The sequence below is a fragment of the Hyla sarda genome, unplaced genomic scaffold (assembly GCF_029499605.1).
Source record: "Hyla sarda isolate aHylSar1 unplaced genomic scaffold, aHylSar1.hap1 scaffold_313, whole genome shotgun sequence".
NCBI lineage: Eukaryota > Metazoa > Chordata > Amphibia > Anura > Hylidae > Hyla > Hyla sarda.
The window spans coordinates 164,187-183,812 of record NW_026609858.1 but is presented as its reverse complement, the minus strand read 5'-3'; the positions used below and the strand labels follow the sequence as shown (position 1 = coordinate 183,812).

General features: G+C 50.9%; 1 protein-coding gene across 1 annotated transcript in view; it reads right to left on the bottom strand.

Annotated features, from left to right (window-relative positions):
- The window catches only part of LOC130328702 (olfactory receptor 1468-like), a 42,569-nt gene that overhangs the window by 2,098 nt on the left and 20,845 nt on the right, over nt 1-19,626 (bottom strand). Inside the window, exon 2 of the mRNA XM_056553487.1 lies at nt 444-499. Coding sequence (XP_056409462.1) covers nt 444-499 — 56 coding nt within the window. The remainder of the gene's footprint in view (nt 1-443; nt 500-19,626) is intronic.

Sequence of the window (19,626 nt, the reverse complement as noted above, 5' to 3'; positions counted from 1 at the left end):
TTATCTACAAGATGAAGACAAGGTGCACGGAGAAGAACTCCCAATAGATATCTCCGCTGCTGCCTGATGAGTCTCCGGTGTGCCGCTCAGAGGAGGAATATAATTATTTATAGATTAATCCCAGAGAAAATATGTTGATTTATAAGAATATGTAATAAAAATAAAAAAATAAAAAATACATACCCCCCCCCCCCCCTTTATTTAACAATTATTTGTGCTCAGGGCTACAAGCATTACATATGCATCAGTAAGATTATCAAACAGACACTACAATAGCGGTTGAGATGTGCCATAAGTAGACATTGCATACGTACCTGTATGACTGATAGTTGACCCTACCATAGCGGTTGAAGTGTGCCATAAACTGTGTCCGAGGTCACGCCTATAGAGGGCAAAAAATACAAGTCAAGTATGAAGAAAAACAAAGTTGACAAACAAATCACCATATCAAACCAAAGACTGAAAGCATCAAACATGTCCTTCCGTAGACTGTAGCTAACTAACAAGACAACACAAGAATGATCAAACCTGGATTCCATCCATCTGAGCAGACATCTGGCATAATGGAGCTGAGGATGCCGCACCTATTCAAATAGAAACCTGCCGACTAGAAATGACCGAACTTTTCAAAAATTTGATTCGGCCGATTCGAATTTGTTCGCGGCGAATATTTTAAAAAGGCTATTTCTAGCCTACATACAGTCTTTATAGGGGTATAGAACACTTTGCTGTGTCCTAAAACGCATATGGAGTGTGCTGGGGTAGTGAAATAATACTGTTATTCAGAATAACATGCAGATTACCGGCATCGCTCTTAGAATCACGGCCGCACAGCAGCACAATGACAGAGCCTGGTGGTGGCATCAGCATGAGGAGACCATATAGTGACTGAATGACATAACGTGGACATGTTGGCAGCAAGAGGAGACCATTTAGTGGCTGAACGACACAGCCTGGAGGTGTTGGCAGCAAGAGGAGACCATATAGAGACTGAATGAAACAGCGTGGAGGTGTTGGCAGCATGAGGAGACCATATAGTGGCTGAATGGCACAGTGTGCAGGTGTTGGCAGCATGAGGACACCATATAGTGGCTGAATGACACAGCGTGGACATAGAGTGGCAAGAGGAGACCATTTAGTGGCTGAATGGCACAGCCTGGAGTTGGCTGATACACTAGTACATTACACACCAGGGCTTCACAATCCCCCCCAAAAAAACAACACAATATATGACATTTTTGACAAAGATTTCTCATAGGTAGCACCCGCTATACAAAAATTAGAAATTTCCAGACCCAGGCCCCACCCCTGCGGCATCAGGAACCCATATATTGCCTGAAGGACACAGCCTGGAGTTGGCTGATGCACCAGTACACACCCGGGCTTACCAATCCCCTCCAAAAAAAAACAACATTTTAGAATTTTTTTAAAGAAATACCTTTGTGTAAGAACAAGCGCATATCCAACAGTTCTCAAGACCCTATAATGCAGGACGGTGGACCACCCAAAGACATTCTTCTATAATATAATAAACCACACAATGTTTGAAATTTTTTTACAAAAACTAATTCAATATGTGTGTAAGCGCCTCTGTCTCCAAAAGATCAGATCACCAAAGGACTTTTTTCGCCCAAAATGATGAAGCAGAGTTAATCCCTGTCCGTATTTTTTTTTTTTTCATAAAAAAATCACACGCAACAAGCGTTCCGTTGTGTAACGATTAGCATTCTGGAAAATAAAATGTTATTACCGATAAAATTATCAGTAAATAAAAAAAAAAACACTACCCAAGAGTGTTTAATTACCCCATACATTACACCAGGAGCAGTCAGGAGTAGGCCTCAGCAGTACCCAAGAGTGTTTAATTACCCCATACATTACACCAGGAGCAGTCAGGAGTAGGCCTCAGCACTACCCAAGAGTGTTTAATTACCCCATACATTACACCAGGAGCAGTCAGGAGTAGGCCTCAGCACTACCCAAGAGTGTATAATTACCCCATACATTACACCAGGAGCAGTCAGGAGTAGGCCTCAGCAGTACCCAAGAGTGTATAATTACCCCATACATTACACCAGGAGCAGTCAGGAGTAGGCCTCAGCAGTACCCAAGAGTGTTTAATTACCCCATACATTACACCAGGAGCAGTCAGGAGTAGGCCTCAGCAGTACCCAAGAGTGTTTAATTACCCCATACATTACACCAGGAGCAGTCAGGAGTAGGCCTCAGCACTACCCAAGAGTGTTTAATTACCCCATACATTACACCAGGAGCAGTCAGGAGTAGGCCTCAGCACTACCCAAGAGTGTTTAATTACCCCATACATTACACCAGGAGCAGTCAGGAGTAGGCCTCAGCAGTACCCAAGAGTGTATAATTACCCCATACATTACACCAGGAGCAGTCAGGAGTAGGCCTCAGCACTACCCAAGAGTGTATAATTACCCCATACATTACACCAGGAGCAGTCAGGAGTAGGCCTCAGCACTACCCAAGAGTGTATAATTACCCCATACATTACACCAGGAGCAGTCAGGAGTAGGCCTCAGCAGTACCCAAGAATGTTTAATTACCCCATACATTACACCAGGAGCAGTCAGGAGTAGGCCTCAGCAGTACCCAAGAGTGTTTAATTACCCCATACATTACACCAGGAGCAGTCAGGAGTAGGCCTCAGCACTACCCAAGAGTGTTTAATTACCCCATACATTACACCAGGAGCAGTCAGGAGTAGGCCTCAGCACTACCCAAGAGTGTTTAATTACCCCATACATTACACCAGGAGCAGTCAGGAGTAGGCCTCAGCACTACCCAAGAGTGTTTAATTACCCCATACATTACACCAGGAGCAGTCAGGAGTAGGCCTCAGCAGTACCCAAGAGTGTATAATTACCCCATACATTACACCAGGAGCAGTCAGGAGTAGGCCTCAGCACTACCCAAGAGTGTATAATTACCCCATACATTACACCAGGAGCAGTCAGGAGTAGGCCTCAGCACTACTGTTACGCCTAGCGCTCCGGGTCCCCGCTCCTCCCCGGAGCGCTCACGGCGTCTTTCTCCCTGCAGCGCCCCGGTCAGTCCCGCTGACCGGGAGCGCTGCACTATCATGGCCGTTGGGGATGCGATTCGCACAGCGGGACGCGCCCGCTTGCGAATCGCATCCCAGGTCACTTACCCGTCCCGGTCCCCTGCTGTCATGTGCTGGCGCGCGCGGCTCCGCTCTCTAGGGCGCGCGCGCCAGCTCTCTGAGACTTAAAGGGCCAGTGCACCAATGATTGGTGCCTGGCCCAATTAGCTTAATTGGCTTCCACCTGCTCCCTGGCTATATCTGATCTCCTCCCATGCACTCCCTTGCCGGATCTTGTTGCCTTGTGCCAGTGAAAGCGTTTAGTGTGTCCAAAGCCTGTGTTACCTGAACTTCTGCTATCCATCCTGACTACGAACCTTGCCGCCTGCCCCCGACCTTCTGCTACGTCTGACCTTGCCTCTGCCTAGTCCTTCTGTCCCACGCCTTCTCAGCAGTCAGCGAGGTTGAGCCGTTGCTAGTGGATACGACCTGGTTGCTACTGCCGCAGCAAGACCATCCCGCTTTGCGGCGGGCTCTGGTGAAAACCAGTAGCCTCTTAGAACCGGTCCACTAGCACGGTCCACGTCAATCCCTCGCTGACACAGCGGATCCACAACCCGTAAGCCGAATCGTGACAACTACCCAAGAGTGTTTAATTACCCCATACATTGCACCAGGAGCAGTCAGGAGTAGGCCTCAGCACTACCCAAGAGTGTTTAATTACCCCATACATTACACCAGGAGCAGTCAGGAGTAGGCCTCAGCACTACCCAAGAGTGTATAATTACCCCATACATTACACCAGGAGCAGTCAGGAGTAGGCCTCAGCACTACCCAAGAGGCTTTAATAACCCCATACATTACACCAGGAGCAGTCAGGAGTAGGCCTCAGCACTACCCAAGAGGCTTTAATAACCCCTTACCTTGCCCGATCAATTGCGAGATCGAGCAATAACAGGTGTGTTATGGCCTCAGATGTCCTGGGCCGCACTAGCGCTCCACTGAACGGATTAGCGTCTCTATCTTTCAAGGACAGGTGCGTGTTGCACGCTGAAACCAGTTTGTGATAGGGATTTGTGATTGCAATTATTTAACCTTAAAACGAGGAATTACCAGTAAGTGAGGGTCATAAGCAGGTATTTATTAAGTCCCTGCCCTTTGTACACACCGCCCCTCGCTATAAGCGATTGGATTAGTTAGTGAGTTGGTTAGTGAGGTCCTCGGATCGGCCCAGGCGGGGTAGGAGGAGGACCTGGCAGAGCGCCGAGAATTTAACGATCATTGTTGAAATTTGCATTAAGCATGTATTTAGCTACTGCTAAACATCCAAAAATGTAAGGCCCAAGGCCAGAGGCACCAGGGAGGCAAGTAGTTCCTGAAAGACACAGAAGGAGTCTGGAGCATGCATTTGCAGTACCCAAGAGGTTTTCATAACCCCTTACATTTAAAGATCAATGTTGACATTTGCATTAAACATGTATTTAGCTACTGCTAAACTTCAAAAAATTATAGGCCCAAGGCCTGAGGCACCAGGGAGGCAAGTAGTTTGTGAAAAACACAGAATGAGTCTGGAGCAGTCATTCGCAGTACCCAAGAGGGTTTCATAACCCCTTACATTTAAAGATCAATGTTGACATTTGCATTAAGCATGTATTTAGCTACTGCCAGAAGCCAGAAGCTTCAGTTTTCCCCATATTAGGAGCATAGTTGTCCCCCAGATTAGGCAGCATACATGTCCCCCAGATTAGGAGCATACTTGTCCCCCAGATTGGGCAGCATAGATGTCCCCAGGATTAGGAGCATACTTGTCCCCCAGAGTAGGCAGCATAGATGTCCCCCAGATTAGGAGCATACTTGTCCCCCAGATAAGGAGCATAGTTGTCCCCCAGATTAGGCAGCATAGATGTCATCCAGATTAGGCAGCATAGATGTCCCCCAGATTAGGCAGCATAGATGTCACCCAGATTAGGCAGCATAGATGTCCCCCAGATTAGGAGCATACTTGTCCCCCAGATTAGGCAGCATAGATGTCCCCTATATTAGAGCATACTTGTCCCCCAGATTAGGCAGCATAGATGTCCCCCAGATTGGGAGCATACTTGTACCCCAGATTAGGCAGCATAGATGTCCCCCAGATTGGGAGCTTAGTTGTCCCCCAGATAAGGAGCATAGTTGTCCCCCAGATTAGGCAGGATAGATGTCATCCAAATTAGGCAGCATAGATGTTCCCCTGATTAGGAGCATACTTGTCCCCCAGAGTAGGCAGCATAGATGTCCCCCAGATTAGGAGCATACTTGGCCCCCAGATTAGGCAGCATAGATGTCCACCAGATTAGGAGCTAAATTGTCCCCCAGATTAGGAGCATGGTTGTCCCCCAGATAAGGAGCATAGTTGTCCCCCAGATTAGGCAGCATAGATGTCATCCAGATTAGGCAGCATAGTTATCCCCCAGATTAGGCAGCATAGATGTCCCCCAGATTAGGCAGCATAGATGTCACCCAGATTAGGCAGCATAGATGTCACCCAGATAAGGCAGCATAGATGTCACGCAGATTAGGCAGCATAGATGTTCCCCAGATTAGGAGAATACTTGTCCCCCAGAGTAGGCAGCATAGATGTCCCCCAGATTAGGAGCATAGTTGTCCCCAAGATAAGGAGCATAGTTGTCCCCCAGATTAGGCAGCATAGATGTCATCCAGATTAGGCAGCATAGATGTCCCCCAGATTAGGAGCATACTTGTCCCCCAGAGTAGGCAGCATAGATGTCCCCCAGATTAGGAGCATACTTGTCCCCCAGATTAGTCAGCATAGATGTCCACCAAATTAGGAGCTTAGTTGTCCCCCAGATTAGGAGCATAGTTGTCCCCCAGATAAGGAGCTTAGTTGTCCCTCAGATTAGGCAGCATAGTTGTCCCCCAATGAGTGTGGGCCGGTCAGAGCCAATAAAAGGGCCGTATGTGGCAAGTGGGCCGTACAATGCCCAGGTCTGCCCCAGAGGGTTTCATAACCAACCACAATAGAGAAAATGTTGTTGTAGGAGCATGGTCAATCTACTCAGACCCATCTGGCATCGGTGGCTGGAGATCCTGGCTGATCCATCCCTGATTCATCTTGACAAACGTCAGTCTCTCCACATTTTTAGTGGACAGACGAGTTCGCCCTGGGGTGACTATGGCCACGGCCGCCATAAACACCCGCTCTGATGGCACACTACTGGCCGGGCAGGACAGCTTTTCCAGGGCAAACCCTGCTAGTTGCGGCCATAAATCGAGTTTGGCTGCCCAGAAGTCCAGCGGATCTTCAACAGTTGTTGGCAGGGTCAGGTCGAGGTAAGCCATCACCTGCTGCTCCATGTCTACCTGCTGCTGATGATTAGCTTCACTGTGCGGCTGAAGGAAGCTACTCATCAGCGACTGTAGACTCAGGCTGCTGCTGATAGAGCCGGTACTGCTCCTGCCAACCCTCCCCTCCCCAGCAGGCTTGGCAGTGGAAGGTGAGCGCAGAGGGCCCCCCTGAGTCAGACCTGTGAGTGGATGGACCATGTGGCCGATAGGCATCGGCCAACCGACTACGTAGAAGCTCCCTGAAGTAGATCAGTTTGTCCTCCCTCTCAGTGGGTGTAAAAAAGGCCCCCATTCTGGGCCGGTAGCGAGGGTCTAATAAGGTGGAGATCCAGAAGTCATCGCGCTGACGAATTTTGACAATTCGGGGGTCACTATAAAAGCAACTCAGCATACATCGTGCCATTTGTGACAGTGACTCGCTGGGACTACCTGCCTCCATCTCCACTGCATACTGCCATGGTGTGTCTGGGTCCTCTGTCTCGCCTTCCTCATAACCCTCCAGCTCCTCTGTCTCGCCTCCCTCGTAATAACCCTCCAGCTCCTCTGGCTGCTCCTGCTCCTCCTCTCCTGTCCAAGGACCAGAAACACCGGCAATCTCATCCACCGTAAACTGCTCCGCTCTGCCCCTCATCATCCTCCTCCAGTTCATCCCCCACAGGACTCATCTAGCCTTCTGATGTAGGCGCAACGTCTCCATTGCCGTGACCAGCCATGTTTTCAATAATTTTTTGGAGTAAATGTAGGAGTAGAATTACGTCGTTCATGGCGTAATTCGAGCGACTAACAAAAAATGTGGCTTCCTCAAAGGGCCTCAGCAAACGGCAGGTGTCACGTATGAGCTGCCACTGGTTCACATTGAAGTTACACAGGGGAGTACTCCTATCTGCTTGTACTCCGAATCCGTGATGGTTTTTCTTTGTTCGTATAGTCTGTACAACAAATGGAGGGTGGAATTCCAATGTGTGGCAACGTCACAAATGAGACTATGTTGTGGGATACCATTCTGACGCTGCAGTTCCAGCAAAGTGTGCTTGGCGGTGTACGAGTGGCTGAAGTGCATGCACAGTTTCCTTGCCATTGTCAGGACGTCTTGCAAATGGGGTGAAGACTTGATGAACTTCTTGACAACCAGATTCAACACGTGTGCCATGCCGGGCGAATGGTTCACACTTCCTTGTCACAGCGCGGCAACAATGTACTTCCCATTGCCGGTCACCATGGTTCCCATTTCCAGATTTGTGGAGTAAGCCATACTCGGATTTCTTTCCTAATGAACTTCAGCAGTTCCTCCCCTGCGTGACTCTGTTCGCCAAGGCAAACCATGTGAAGGACGGCTTGACACCGCTGTGCCCTACACACATGGTACGATGAAGGGACACCGAGATTTGGACGTGCAGTGGAGGCCGAGGACATGGGGGAGGAGGAGGCGCACACTGTAAAAAGACCAACTGCCTGGGAGCGAGAACGTGGAGGAGGAAGCGTTGTGACCTGTCCAAGTTGATGTTGTGGCTGTGCAGGAACCACATTTACCCAGTAGGCCGTAAAAGACATGTATTGTCCCTGCCCGTAGTTACAGCTCCACACGTCGGCGCTCCCGTGCACTTTTGAACACACCGACAGGCTCAAGGACGGGCCCACCTTCTCTTGTACAAACTTATGCAGGGCTGGTACTGACTTCTTCCCAAAGAAATGACGGCTTTGGACTCTCCACCTCGGCTCGGCACAAGCCATCAATTCCCTGAAAGCTGCAGAGTCCACCAGTTGGAAAGGGAGGGACTGCAACACCAGCAACTTGGACAGGAGCACATTCAACTTCTGAGCCGTTGGATGATTGGGCGCATACTGTTGTCTCTTGGACGTGGCTTCGCCGATCGATTGTTGGCGGAATGACTGACTACGAGCGGAAGAAGCAGGAGCGCAAGAAGGAGGGTTTGACACAATGCTCCCTTCGGCTGAGGTGGTGGAGCCTTGGCTGAATGACGGAGGGAGCGGATGGCCACTGGGTGATGCAGCAGACTGGACCACTACATCGGAGCCACGGATATCCCAGGTCGCTTTATGGTGTCGAATCATGTGTTGACGCAGGGCCGTGGTGCCGAGATTGGGACCCTGGCCACGCTTCACTTTCTTCCGACAGATTTTGCATGTGACTACGCTAAGGTCCTCCGGATTCTTTATGAAGAACAACCACACCGCAGAGTAACTGATTTTCCCATCCGCAGTCCGCACTATTTCACTGCTATTGGCACCGTCTCCAGGAACCCCTGTTCCACTACCTCCCTGAATGGTAGCTTGCCGCGAAGCAGGTGGTCTCCCCCTGGCACGTTTGGCTCCTGAATTTCCACTACGGCCACCACCACACTGATTGCCAACCGTGCTACCGCCTTGCTGCCTCATAGACAAAGAGCAAATCTCTTCTCCTGATGATGATGAAGCCCCGGCTTCTGCACCCGGCTCCAAATTGCAATCGGCTTCATCATCATCAAAAGATGTGTGCACGTCACTGATGTCCTCCTCGTGTTCCACAACAGTGTCTGCCTCAGGACCCTGAACAATTGAAACACCGCCTCCCACGTCACTCTCCGCATCAATACTTACCCGCCTTGCGGAGCAAGCGACGCATGTCTCCTCACATTCTTGGCTGCCCATTAGCTGCTGACTGTCTTCTATTGGATCGTCCTCAGTAAATAGTGGAGCTGAACCCAATGCATGAGATACTTCTTTGGGAGAGGGAACAGCATAGGAAAAAGGCAATGGGATTATGGGGACTGCTCCTGGGCCATGCCAACTGAGGGTTGTGTCTGAGGAACCCACCGACTCTTGACTGGGGTTGTCACATGTCGTTTGTGATGATGGGGATGAGTGTGCAAACCAATTGACGAGGAGAGATGGGTCGACGACACGACCGCTGGGTGTTAACGGGAGCTCAGGCCAATTGCTGCGACTCCTGCTGCCACTCGCCCCAAGTCTGCTGCGAACTCTGCCTTATGTATGTAGGCCTCTGCCCCTTCTCTGTGCACGTCCTGGCACTTCCCTGCCTGACATACTTAGTGCGTTTATGAGGGTATAGAACAGCAGCAGACGATTACTTACGGCTGTCCTTTCAAAGTATATAGGCCCTAGACAGAATAACAGTTACTAAATAGTACACTCCTTGGTTGTCAGTATGCCCTTTGTAATGATGAGCGCACTGTTAAGCGTATTTGTACGCAGGAAAACCTTTTTTTTTTCTTTAATACACCGGCAGGTGTATAACGTGTGGTATAACACTGAATTTAGCACAGACACAGAAAAAAGGTAGTATATTGTTACGCCGAGCGCTCCGGGTCTCTGCTCCTCCCCGGAGCGCTCGCGGCATTCACCTTCTCGCAGCGCCCCGGTCAGACCCGCTGACCAGGAGCGCTGCATCAATGTTACCGGCAGGGATGCGACCCGCGTAGCGGGACGCGCCCGCTCGCGGCTCGCATCCCAGTCACTTCACCCGTCCTGTTCCCCGACGGCTCTGTCCCGGCGCGTGCGGCCCCGCTACCTAGGGCGCGCGCGCGCCGGCTCTCTGCAATTTAAAGGGCCAGTGCACCACTGATTGGCGCCTGGCTCAATCAGTGCTCACACCTGTGGCCTCACTATATTACCTCACTTCCCCTTCCCAACATTGCCGGATCTTGTTGCCTCAGTGCCAGTGAAAGCGTTCCCGTGTATGTCCCAAGCCAGTGTTCCAGACCCTCTGCCGTTGCCCCTGACTACGATCCTTGCTGCCTGCCCTGACCTTCTGCTACGTCTGACCTTGCTCTTGCCTAATCCCTTGTACCGCGCCTGTCTCAGCCGTCAGTTGGGGTTGAGTCGCTATCGGGTGGAACGACCTGGGGGTTACCTGCCGCTGCAAGTCCATCCCGCTTTGCGGTGGGCTCTGGTTAAAACCAGTAACCCCTTAGACTCCGTTCCCCTGGTACGGCCCACATCATCACCCCACTGACACAGAGGATCCACCACCAGTATCCTCACAGTATCCGGATCCTGACAGTAGATCCGGCCATGGATCCCGCTGAGGTTCCACTGCCAGTTGTCGCTGACCTTACCACGGTGGTCGCCCAGCAATCTCAACAGATAGCGCAACAAGGACATCAGCTGTCTCAACTGACAGTCATGCTGCAACAACTCCTGCCACAGGTTCAGCAACCATCTCTTCCGCCAGCTCCTGCACCTCCTCCGCAGCGAGTGGCCACTACCAGCCTCCGCCTGTCCCTGACGGACAAATTTGATGGGGACTCTAAACTATGCCGTGGTTTCTTGTCTCAATGTTCCCTACACTTGGAGATGATGTCGGACCAATTTCCCACAGAACGGTTTAAGGTGGCTTTTGTGGTTAGTCTCCTGTCTGGGAAGGCCTTGTCATGGGCCACACCGCTCTGGAACCGCAATGATCCTGTCACTGCCACTGTCCAGTCCTTCTTCGCTGAGGTTCGTAGTGTCTTCGAGGAACCAGCCCGGGCCTCCTCTGCCGAGACAGCTTTGCTGAACCTAGTCCAAGGAAGTTCTTCTGTGGGCGAATACGCCATCCAATTTCGTACTCTCACCTCTGAATTATCTTGGAACAATGAGGCCCTCTGTGCGACCTTCAAGAAAGGCCTATCCAGCAACATCAAGGATGTACTGGCCGCACGGGAAATTCCTGCTAACCTGTCTGAACTTATTCATTTGGCCACCAGCATTGACATGCGTTTTTCTGAAAGACGCCAGGAGCTCCGACAGGAGAAGGACCTTGTTCGCACCAGGCGATTTCTTTCCCCGGCTCCTCTCTTCTCAAGTCCACTGCAATCTGTTCCTGTGCCTTCCGCCGAGGAGGCTATGCAAGTGGACAGGCCCCGCCTGACCCTACAAGAGAGGACTCGCTGCCGTAACGAGAATCTATGCCTGTACTGTGCTAGTACCGAACACTTCCTAATAGACTGTCCTATCCGCCCTCCGCGTCAGGAAAAACGCACTCCGATTCCTCACAAAGGTGAGACAGCTCTAGGTGTGAATTCTGCTTCTCCACGTCTTACTGTGCCTGTGCGGATTTCTCCTTCTGCTAACTCCTCCTTCTCAGCTGTGGCCTTTTTGGACTCCAGTTCTGCAGGAAAATTTATTTTGTCCTCTTTCGTTAATAGGTTCAACATTCCAGTGACCAGTCTCGTCAGACCACTCTACATCTCTTCAGTCAATGGAGAAAAATTGGACTGCACTGTGCGTTACCGCACAGAACCCCTGCTAATGTGCATTGGACTGCATCACGAAAAAATTTAATTTCTTGTCCTACCCAACTTCACCTCTGAAATTCTCCTCGGCTTGCCATGGCTCCAACGTCATTCTCCTATCCTTGACTGGACCACCGGGGAGATCAAGAGTTGGGGTTCTTCTTGTCTCAAACAATGCCTCACGTCTGCTCCCGTTAATCAAACCCCTGTGGCTCCACCTATACCAGGTCTTCCCAAGGCCTACCAGGACTTTGCCGATGTTTTCTGTAAAAAACAAGCAGAGACTTTGCCACCTCATAGGCCTTATGACTGCCCTATTGACCTCCTTCCTGGTACTACTCCACCCCAGGGCAGGATCTATCCTCTGTCCGCCCCTGAGACTCAAGCCATGTCTGACTACATCCAGGAAAAGTTAAAGAGGGGATTCATTCGTAAGTCCTCATCCCCTGCCGGAGCGGGGTTCTTCTTTGTTTCGAAAAAAGATGGTACCCTACGGCCATGTATAGACTACCGCGGTTTAAATAAAATCCCCATCAAAAACCGCTATCCCCTGCCTCTAATCTCTGAACTCTTTGACCGCCTTTGTGGCGCCAACATCTTCACTAAATTGGACTTAAGAGACGCATATAATCTCATTCGCATCAGGAAAGGGGATGAGTGGAAAACCGCATTCAACACCAGAGATGGACATTTCGAATATCTTGTTATGCCCTTTGGGCTCTGCAACGCCCCTGCAGTCTTCCAGGACTTCGTTAATGAAATATTTCGGGACTTGTTATATACCTGTGTTGTGGTTTACCTGGACGACATCTTGATTTTCTCCTCTAGCCTGGAGGAACACCGTCGTCATGTCCGCGTAGTGCTCCAGAGACTCAGGCGGAAAAAAACTGTATACCAAAATGGAGAAATGTCTCTTTGAATGTCAATCTCTTCCCTTCCTAGGTTACCTAGTCTCTGGCCAGGGACTTCAAATGGACCCAGACAAATGGTCAGCGGTTTTAGATTGGCCACGCCCTTATGGACTCCGTGCTATCCAACGCTTCTTGGGATTTTCCAACTACTACCAACAGTTCATTCCCCATTTTTCCACCATTGTGGCCCCTATTGTGGCCCTGACCAGGAAGAATGCCAACCCTAAATCCAGGCCTCCTCAAGCGGATGAGGCCTTCAATCGCCTCAAAACTGCCTTCGCTTCTGCTCCAGTGCTGTCCAGACCTGATCCATCGAAACCTTTCTTGCTGGAAGTGGACGCCTCCTCAGTCGGAGCCGGAGCCGTACTCCTCCAAAAAAAACTCTACCGGACATAATATTACTTGTGGTTTCTTTTCTAAAACCTTCTCTCCGGCGGAAAAAAATTACTCCATTGGTGATCGTGAACTTCTGGCCATCAAATTAGCTCTCGAAGAATGGAGGCATCTACTGGAGGGTTCCAAACACCCCATTGTCATTTACACTGACCACAAGAATCTCTCGTATCTCCAGTCTGCTCAACGTCTGAACCCTTGCCAGGCTAGGTGGTCGTTGTTTTTTGCCCGCTTTAACTTCGAGATTCACTTTCGTCCTGCTGACAAAAACGTCAGGGCTGACGCCCTTTCACGTTCCTCTGATGCTACCGAATCTGAAGTCCCTCTACAACACATTGTACCTCCTGAGTGCCTGGTCTCCTTTGCTCCAGCTTCTATTAGACAAACTCCTCCTGGAAAGACCTTTGTCCCCCCATGCCAGCACCTCAAGATTCTCAAGTGGGGACATTCCTCTCACCTCGGTGGCCACGCTGGCGTCAAGAAGTCCATCCAGCTTATTTCTCGTTTATATTGGTGGCCTACGCTGGAGGGTGATGTCACTGATTTAATTCGGGCCTGTACAGTTTGTGCCCGGGTGTTACGCCGAGCGCTCCGGGTCCCCACTCCTCCCTGGAGCGCTCGCAACACCCTCGCTACGGCAGCGCCCCGGTCAGATCCACTGACCGGGTGCGCTGCGATACCGCCTCCAGCCGGGATGCGATTCGCGATGCGGGTGGCGCCCGCTCGCGATGCGCACCCCGGCTCCCGTACCTGACTCGCTCTCCGTCGGTCCTGTCCCGGCGCACGCGGCCCCGCTCCCTCCCGCTCTCTGCGATTTAAAGGGCCACTGCGCCCCTGATTGGCGCAGTTGTTCTAATTAGTGTGTTCACCTGTGCACTCCCTATATATACCTCACTTCCCCTGCACTCCCTCGCCGGATCTTGTTGCCATCGTGCCAGTGAAAGCGTTTCCTTGTGTGTTCCTAGCCTGTGTTCCAGACCTCTTGCCGTTGCCCCTGACTACGATCCTTGCTGCCTGCCCCGACCTTCTGCTACGTCCGACCTTGCTCTTGTCTACTCCCTTGTACCGCGCCTATCTTCAGCAGTCAGAGAGGTTGAGCCGTTGCTAGTGGATACGACCTGGTTACTACCGCCGCTGCAAGACTATCCCGCTTTGCGGCGGGCTCTGGTGAATACCAGTAGTAACCTAGAACCGGTCCACTAGCACGGTCCACGCCAATCCCTCTCTGGCACAGAGGATCCACCTCCTGCCAGCCGGCATCGTGACAGTAGATCCGGCGCCATGGATCCCGCTGAAGTTCCTTTGCCAGTTGTCGCCGACCTCACCACGGTGGTCGCCCAGCAGTCACAACAGATAGCGCAACAAGGCCACCAGCTGTCTCAACTGACCGTGATGCTACAGCAGCTACTACCACAGCTTCAGCAATCATCTCCTCCGCCAGCTCCTGCACCTCCTCCGCAGCGAGTGGCCGCTTCAGGCCTACGACTATCCTTGCCGGATAAATTTGATGGGGACTCTAAGTTTTGCCGTGGCTTTCTTTCACAATGTTCCCTGCACTTGGAGATGATGTCGGACCAGTTTCCTACTGAAAGGTCTAAGGTGGCTTTCGTAGTCAGCCTTCTCTCTGGGAAAGCTCTGTCATGGGCCACACCGCTCTGGGACCGCAATGACCCCGTCACTGCCTCTGTACACTCCTTCTTCTCGGAAATTCGAAGTGTCTTTGAGGAACCTGCCCGAGCCTCTTCTGCTGAGACTGCCCTACTGAACCTGGTCCAGGGTAATTCTTCCGTTGGCGAGTACGCCATACAATTCCGTACTCTTGCTTCCGAACTATCCTGGAATAATGAGGCCCTCTGCGCGACCTTTAAAAAAGGCCTATCCAGCAACATTAAAGATGTTCTGGCCGCACGAGAAATTCCTGCTAACCTACATGAACTCATTCATCTAGCCACTCGCATTGACATGCGTTTTTCCGAAAGGCGTCAGGAGCTCCGCCAGGATATGGACTTTGTTCGCACGAGGCGTTTTTTCTCCCCGGCTCCTCTCTCCTCTGGTCCTCTACAATCCGTTCCTGTGCCTCCCGCCGTGGAGGCTATGCAAGTTGACCGGTCTCGCTTGACACCTCAAGAGAGGACACGACGCCGCATGGAGAATCTTTGCCTGTACTGTGCCGGTACCGAACACTTCTTGAAGGATTGTCCTATCCGTCCTCCCCGCCTGGAAAGACGTACGCAGACTCCGCACAAAGGTGAGACAGTCCTTGATGTCAACTCTGCTTCTCCACGCCTTACTGTGCCTGTGCGGATATCTGCCTCTACCTTCTCCTTCTCTACTATGGCCTTCTTGGATTCCGGATCTGCAGGAAATTTTATTTTGGCCTCTCTCATCAACAGGTTCAACATCCCGGTGACCAGTCTCGCCAGACCCCTCTACATCAATTGTGTTAACAATGAAAGATTGGACTGTACCATACGTTACCGCACGGAGCCCCTCCTAATGTGCATCGGACCTCATCACGAAAAAATTGAGTTTTTGGTCCTCCCCAATTGCACTTCCGAAATTCTCCTTGGACTACCATGGCTTCAACGCCATTCCCCAACCCTTGATTGGTCCACAGGGGAGATCAAGAGCTGGGGTACCTCTTGTTTCAAAGACTGCCTTAAACCGGTTCCCAGTACTCCCTGCCGTGACCCTGTGGTTCCCCCTGTAACCGGTCTCCCTAAGGTCTATATGGACTATGCTGACGTATTTTGCAAAAAACAAGCTGAGACTTTACCTCCTCACAGGCCTTATGACTGTCCTATTGACCTCCTCCCGGGCACTACTCCACCCCGGGGCAGAATTTATCCTCTGTCCGCCCCAGAGACTCTTGCTATGTCTGAATACATCCAGGAAAATTTAAAAAAGGGGTTTATCCGCAAATCCTCCTCTCCTGCCGGAGCTGGATTTTTCTTTGTGTCCAAGAAAGATGGCTCCCTACGTCCTTGCATTGACTACCGCAGACTTAATAAAATCACGGTAAAGAACCGCTACCCCCTACCTCTTATCTCTGAACTCTTTGATCGCCTCCAAGGTGCCCACATCTTTACCAAACTGGACTTAAGAGGTGCTTATAATCTCATCCGCATCAGGGAGGGGGACGAATGGAAAACTGCATTTAACACTAGAGATGGACACTTTGAGTATCTGGTCATGCCCTTTGGCCTGTGCAACGCCCATGCCGTCTTCCAAGACTTTGTTAATGAAATTTTTCGTGATCTCTTATATTCCTGTGTTGTTGTGTATCTGGACGATATTCTGATTTTTTCTGCCAACTTAGAAGAACACCGCCAACATGTCCACATGGTTCTTCAGAGACTTCGAGACAATCAACTTTATGCCAAAATGGAGAAATGTCTGTTTGAATGTCAATCTCTTCCTTTCCTAGGATACTTGGTCTCTGGCCAGGGACTACAAATGGATCCAGATAAACTCTCTGCCGTCTTAGATTGGCCACGCCCCTCCGGACTCCATGCTATCCAACGTTTTTTGGGGTTCGCCAATTATTACAGACAATTTATTCCACATTTTTCCACCATTGTGGCTCCTATCGTGGCTTTAACCAAGAAGAATGCCAATCCTAAGTCCTGGCCTCCTCAAGCGGAAGACGCTTTTAAACGGCTCAAGTCTGCCTTTTCTTCTGCTCCCGTGCTCTCCAGACCTGACCCATCTAAACCCTTCCTATTGGAGGTTGATGCCTCCTCAGTGGGAGCTGGAGCGGTCCTTCTACAAAAAAAACTCTTCCGGGCATGCTGTTACTTGTGGTTTTTTTTCTAGGACCTTCTCTCCGGCGGAGAGGAACTACTCCATCGGGGATCGAGAGCTACTGGCCATTAAATTAGCACTTGAGGAATGGAGGCATCTGCTGGAGGGATCAAAATTTCCAGTTATCATTTACACCGATCACAAGAATCTCTCCTATCTCCAGTCTGCCCAACGGCTGAATCCTCGCCAGGCCAGGTGGTCTCTGTTCTTTGCCCGTTTTAATTTTGAAATTCACTTTCGCCCTGCCGACAAGAACATTAGGGCCGATGCTCTCTCTCGTTCCTCGGATGCCTCGGAAGTAGAGCTCTCTCCGCAACACATCATTCCCCCTGACTGTCTGATCTCCACTTCTCCAGCCTCCATCAGGCAAACTCCTCCAGGGAAGACCTTCGTTTCTCCACGCCAACGCCTCGGAATCATCAAATGGGGTCACTCCTCCCACCTCTCAGGCCATGCGGGCATCAAAAAATCCTTGCAACTCATCTCTCGTTTCTATTGGTGGCCGACTCTGGAGACGGATGTTGTTGATTTTGTGCGGGCCTGCACTGTCTGTGCCCGGGATAAGACTCCTCGCCAGAAGCCTGCTGGTCTCCTTCATCCTCTGCCTGTCCCCGAACAGCCTTGGTCTCTGATTGGTATGGACTTTATTACAGACTTACCCCCATCCCGTGGCAACACTGTTGTTTGGGTGGTCGTTGATCGATTTTCCAAGATGGCACATTTCATCCCTCTTCCTGGTCTTCCTTCAGCGCCTCAGTTGGCAAAACAATTTTTTGTACACATTTTTCGTCTTCACGGTTTGCCCACGCAGATCGTCTCGGATAGAGGCGTCCAATTCGTGTCAAAATTTTGGAGGGCTCTCTGTAAACAACTCAAGATTAAATTAAACTTCTCTTCTGCTTATCATCCTCAATCCAATGGGCAAGTAGAAAGAATTAACCAGGTCCTGGGTGACTATTTACGGCATTTTGTTTCCTCCCGCCAGGATGACTGGGCAGATCTTCTACCATGGGCCGAATTCTCGTACAACTTCAGAGTCTCTGAATCTTCTTCCAAATCCCCATTTTTCGTGGTGTACGGCCGTCACCCTCTTCCCCCCCTCCCTACTCCCTTGCCCTCTGGTTTGCCCGCTGTGGATGAAATAACTCGTGATCTTTCCACCATATGGAAAGAGACCCAAAATTCTCTCTTACAGGCTTCATCTCGCATGAAAAAGTTTGCCGATAAGAAAAGAAGAGCTCCCCCCATTTTTTCTCCCGGAGACAAGGTATGGCTCTCCGCTAAATATGTCCGCTTCCGTGTCCCCAGCTACAAATTGGGACCACGCTATCTTGGTCCTTTCAAAATCCTGTGCCAAATTAATCCTGTCTCTTACAAACTTCTTCTTCCTCCTTCTCTTCGTATTCCTAATTCCTTTCATGTCTCTCTTCTTAAACCACTCATCATCAACCGTTTCTCTCCCAAACTTGTTTCTCCCACTCCTGTTTCCGGCTCTTCGGACATCTTTTCCGTAAAGGAGATACTGGCCTCCAAGAAGGTCAGAGGGAAAACTTTTTTTTTGGTTGATTGGGAGGGTTGTGGTCCTGAAGAGAGATCCTGGGAACCTGAGGACAATATCCTAGACAAAAGTCTGGTCCTCAGGTTCTCAGGCTCCAAGAAGAGGGGGAGACCCAAGGGGGGGGTACTGTTACGCAGAGCGCTCCGGGTCCCCGCTCCTCCCCGGAGCGCTCGCAACACCCTCGCTACGGCAGCGCCCCGGTCAGATCCACTGACCGGGTGCGCTGCGATACCGCCTCCAGCCGGGATGCGATTCGCGATGCGGGTGGCGCCCGCTCGCGATGCGCACCCCGGCTCCCGTACCTGACTCGCTCTCCGTCGGTCCTGTCCCGGCGCGCGCGGCCCCGCTCCCTAGGGCGCGCGCGCGCCGGGTCTCTGCGATTTGAAGGGCCACTGCGCCCCTGATTGGCGCAGTTGTTCTAATTAGTGTGTTCACCTGTGCACTCCCTATATATACCTCACTTCCCCTGCACTCCCTCGCCGGATCTTGTTGCCATCGTGCCAGTGAAAGCGTTTCCTTGTGTGTTCCTAGCCTGTGTTCCAGACCTCTTGCCGTTGCCCCTGACTACGATCCTTGCTGCCTGCCCCGACCTTCTGCTACGTCCGACCTTGCTCTTGTCTACTCCCTTGTACCGCGCCTATCTTCAGCAGTCAGAGAGGTTGAGCCGTTGCTAGTGGATACGACCTGGTTACTACCGCCGCTGCAAGACCATCCCGCTTTGCGGCGGGCTCTGGTGAATACCAGTAGTAACTTAGAACCGGTCCACTAGCACGGTCCACGCCAATCCCTCTCTGGCACAGAGGATCCACCTCCTGCCAGCCGGCATCGTGACACCGGGACAAGACCCTTCGCCAGAAGCCTGCTGGACTCCTCCATCCTTTACCTTTTCCTGAGCAGCCTTGGTCTCAAATTGCCATGGACTTTATTACGGATCTTCCTGTATCCCAGGGCAACTCCGTCATCTGGGTGGTCGTTGATTGTTTCTACAAAATGGCACATTTCATTCCGCTTCCAGGTCTTCCTTCTGCGCCACAGCTGGCAAAGCAATTTTTTATGCATATTTTTCACCTTCACGGGCTACCCACGCACATCGTCTCGGATAGAGGCGTCCAATTTGTATTGAAATTTTGGAGAGCTCTCTGTAATCAATTAAAAATCTAATTCAATTTCTTGTCTATTATCCCCAATCCAATGGGCAAGTAGAGAGAGTTAACCAGATTCTTGGTGACTAATTGCGACATTTTGTTTCCTCCCGCCAAGACGATTGGGCCGATCTTCTACCCTGGGCTGAATTCTCGTACAATTTAAAAA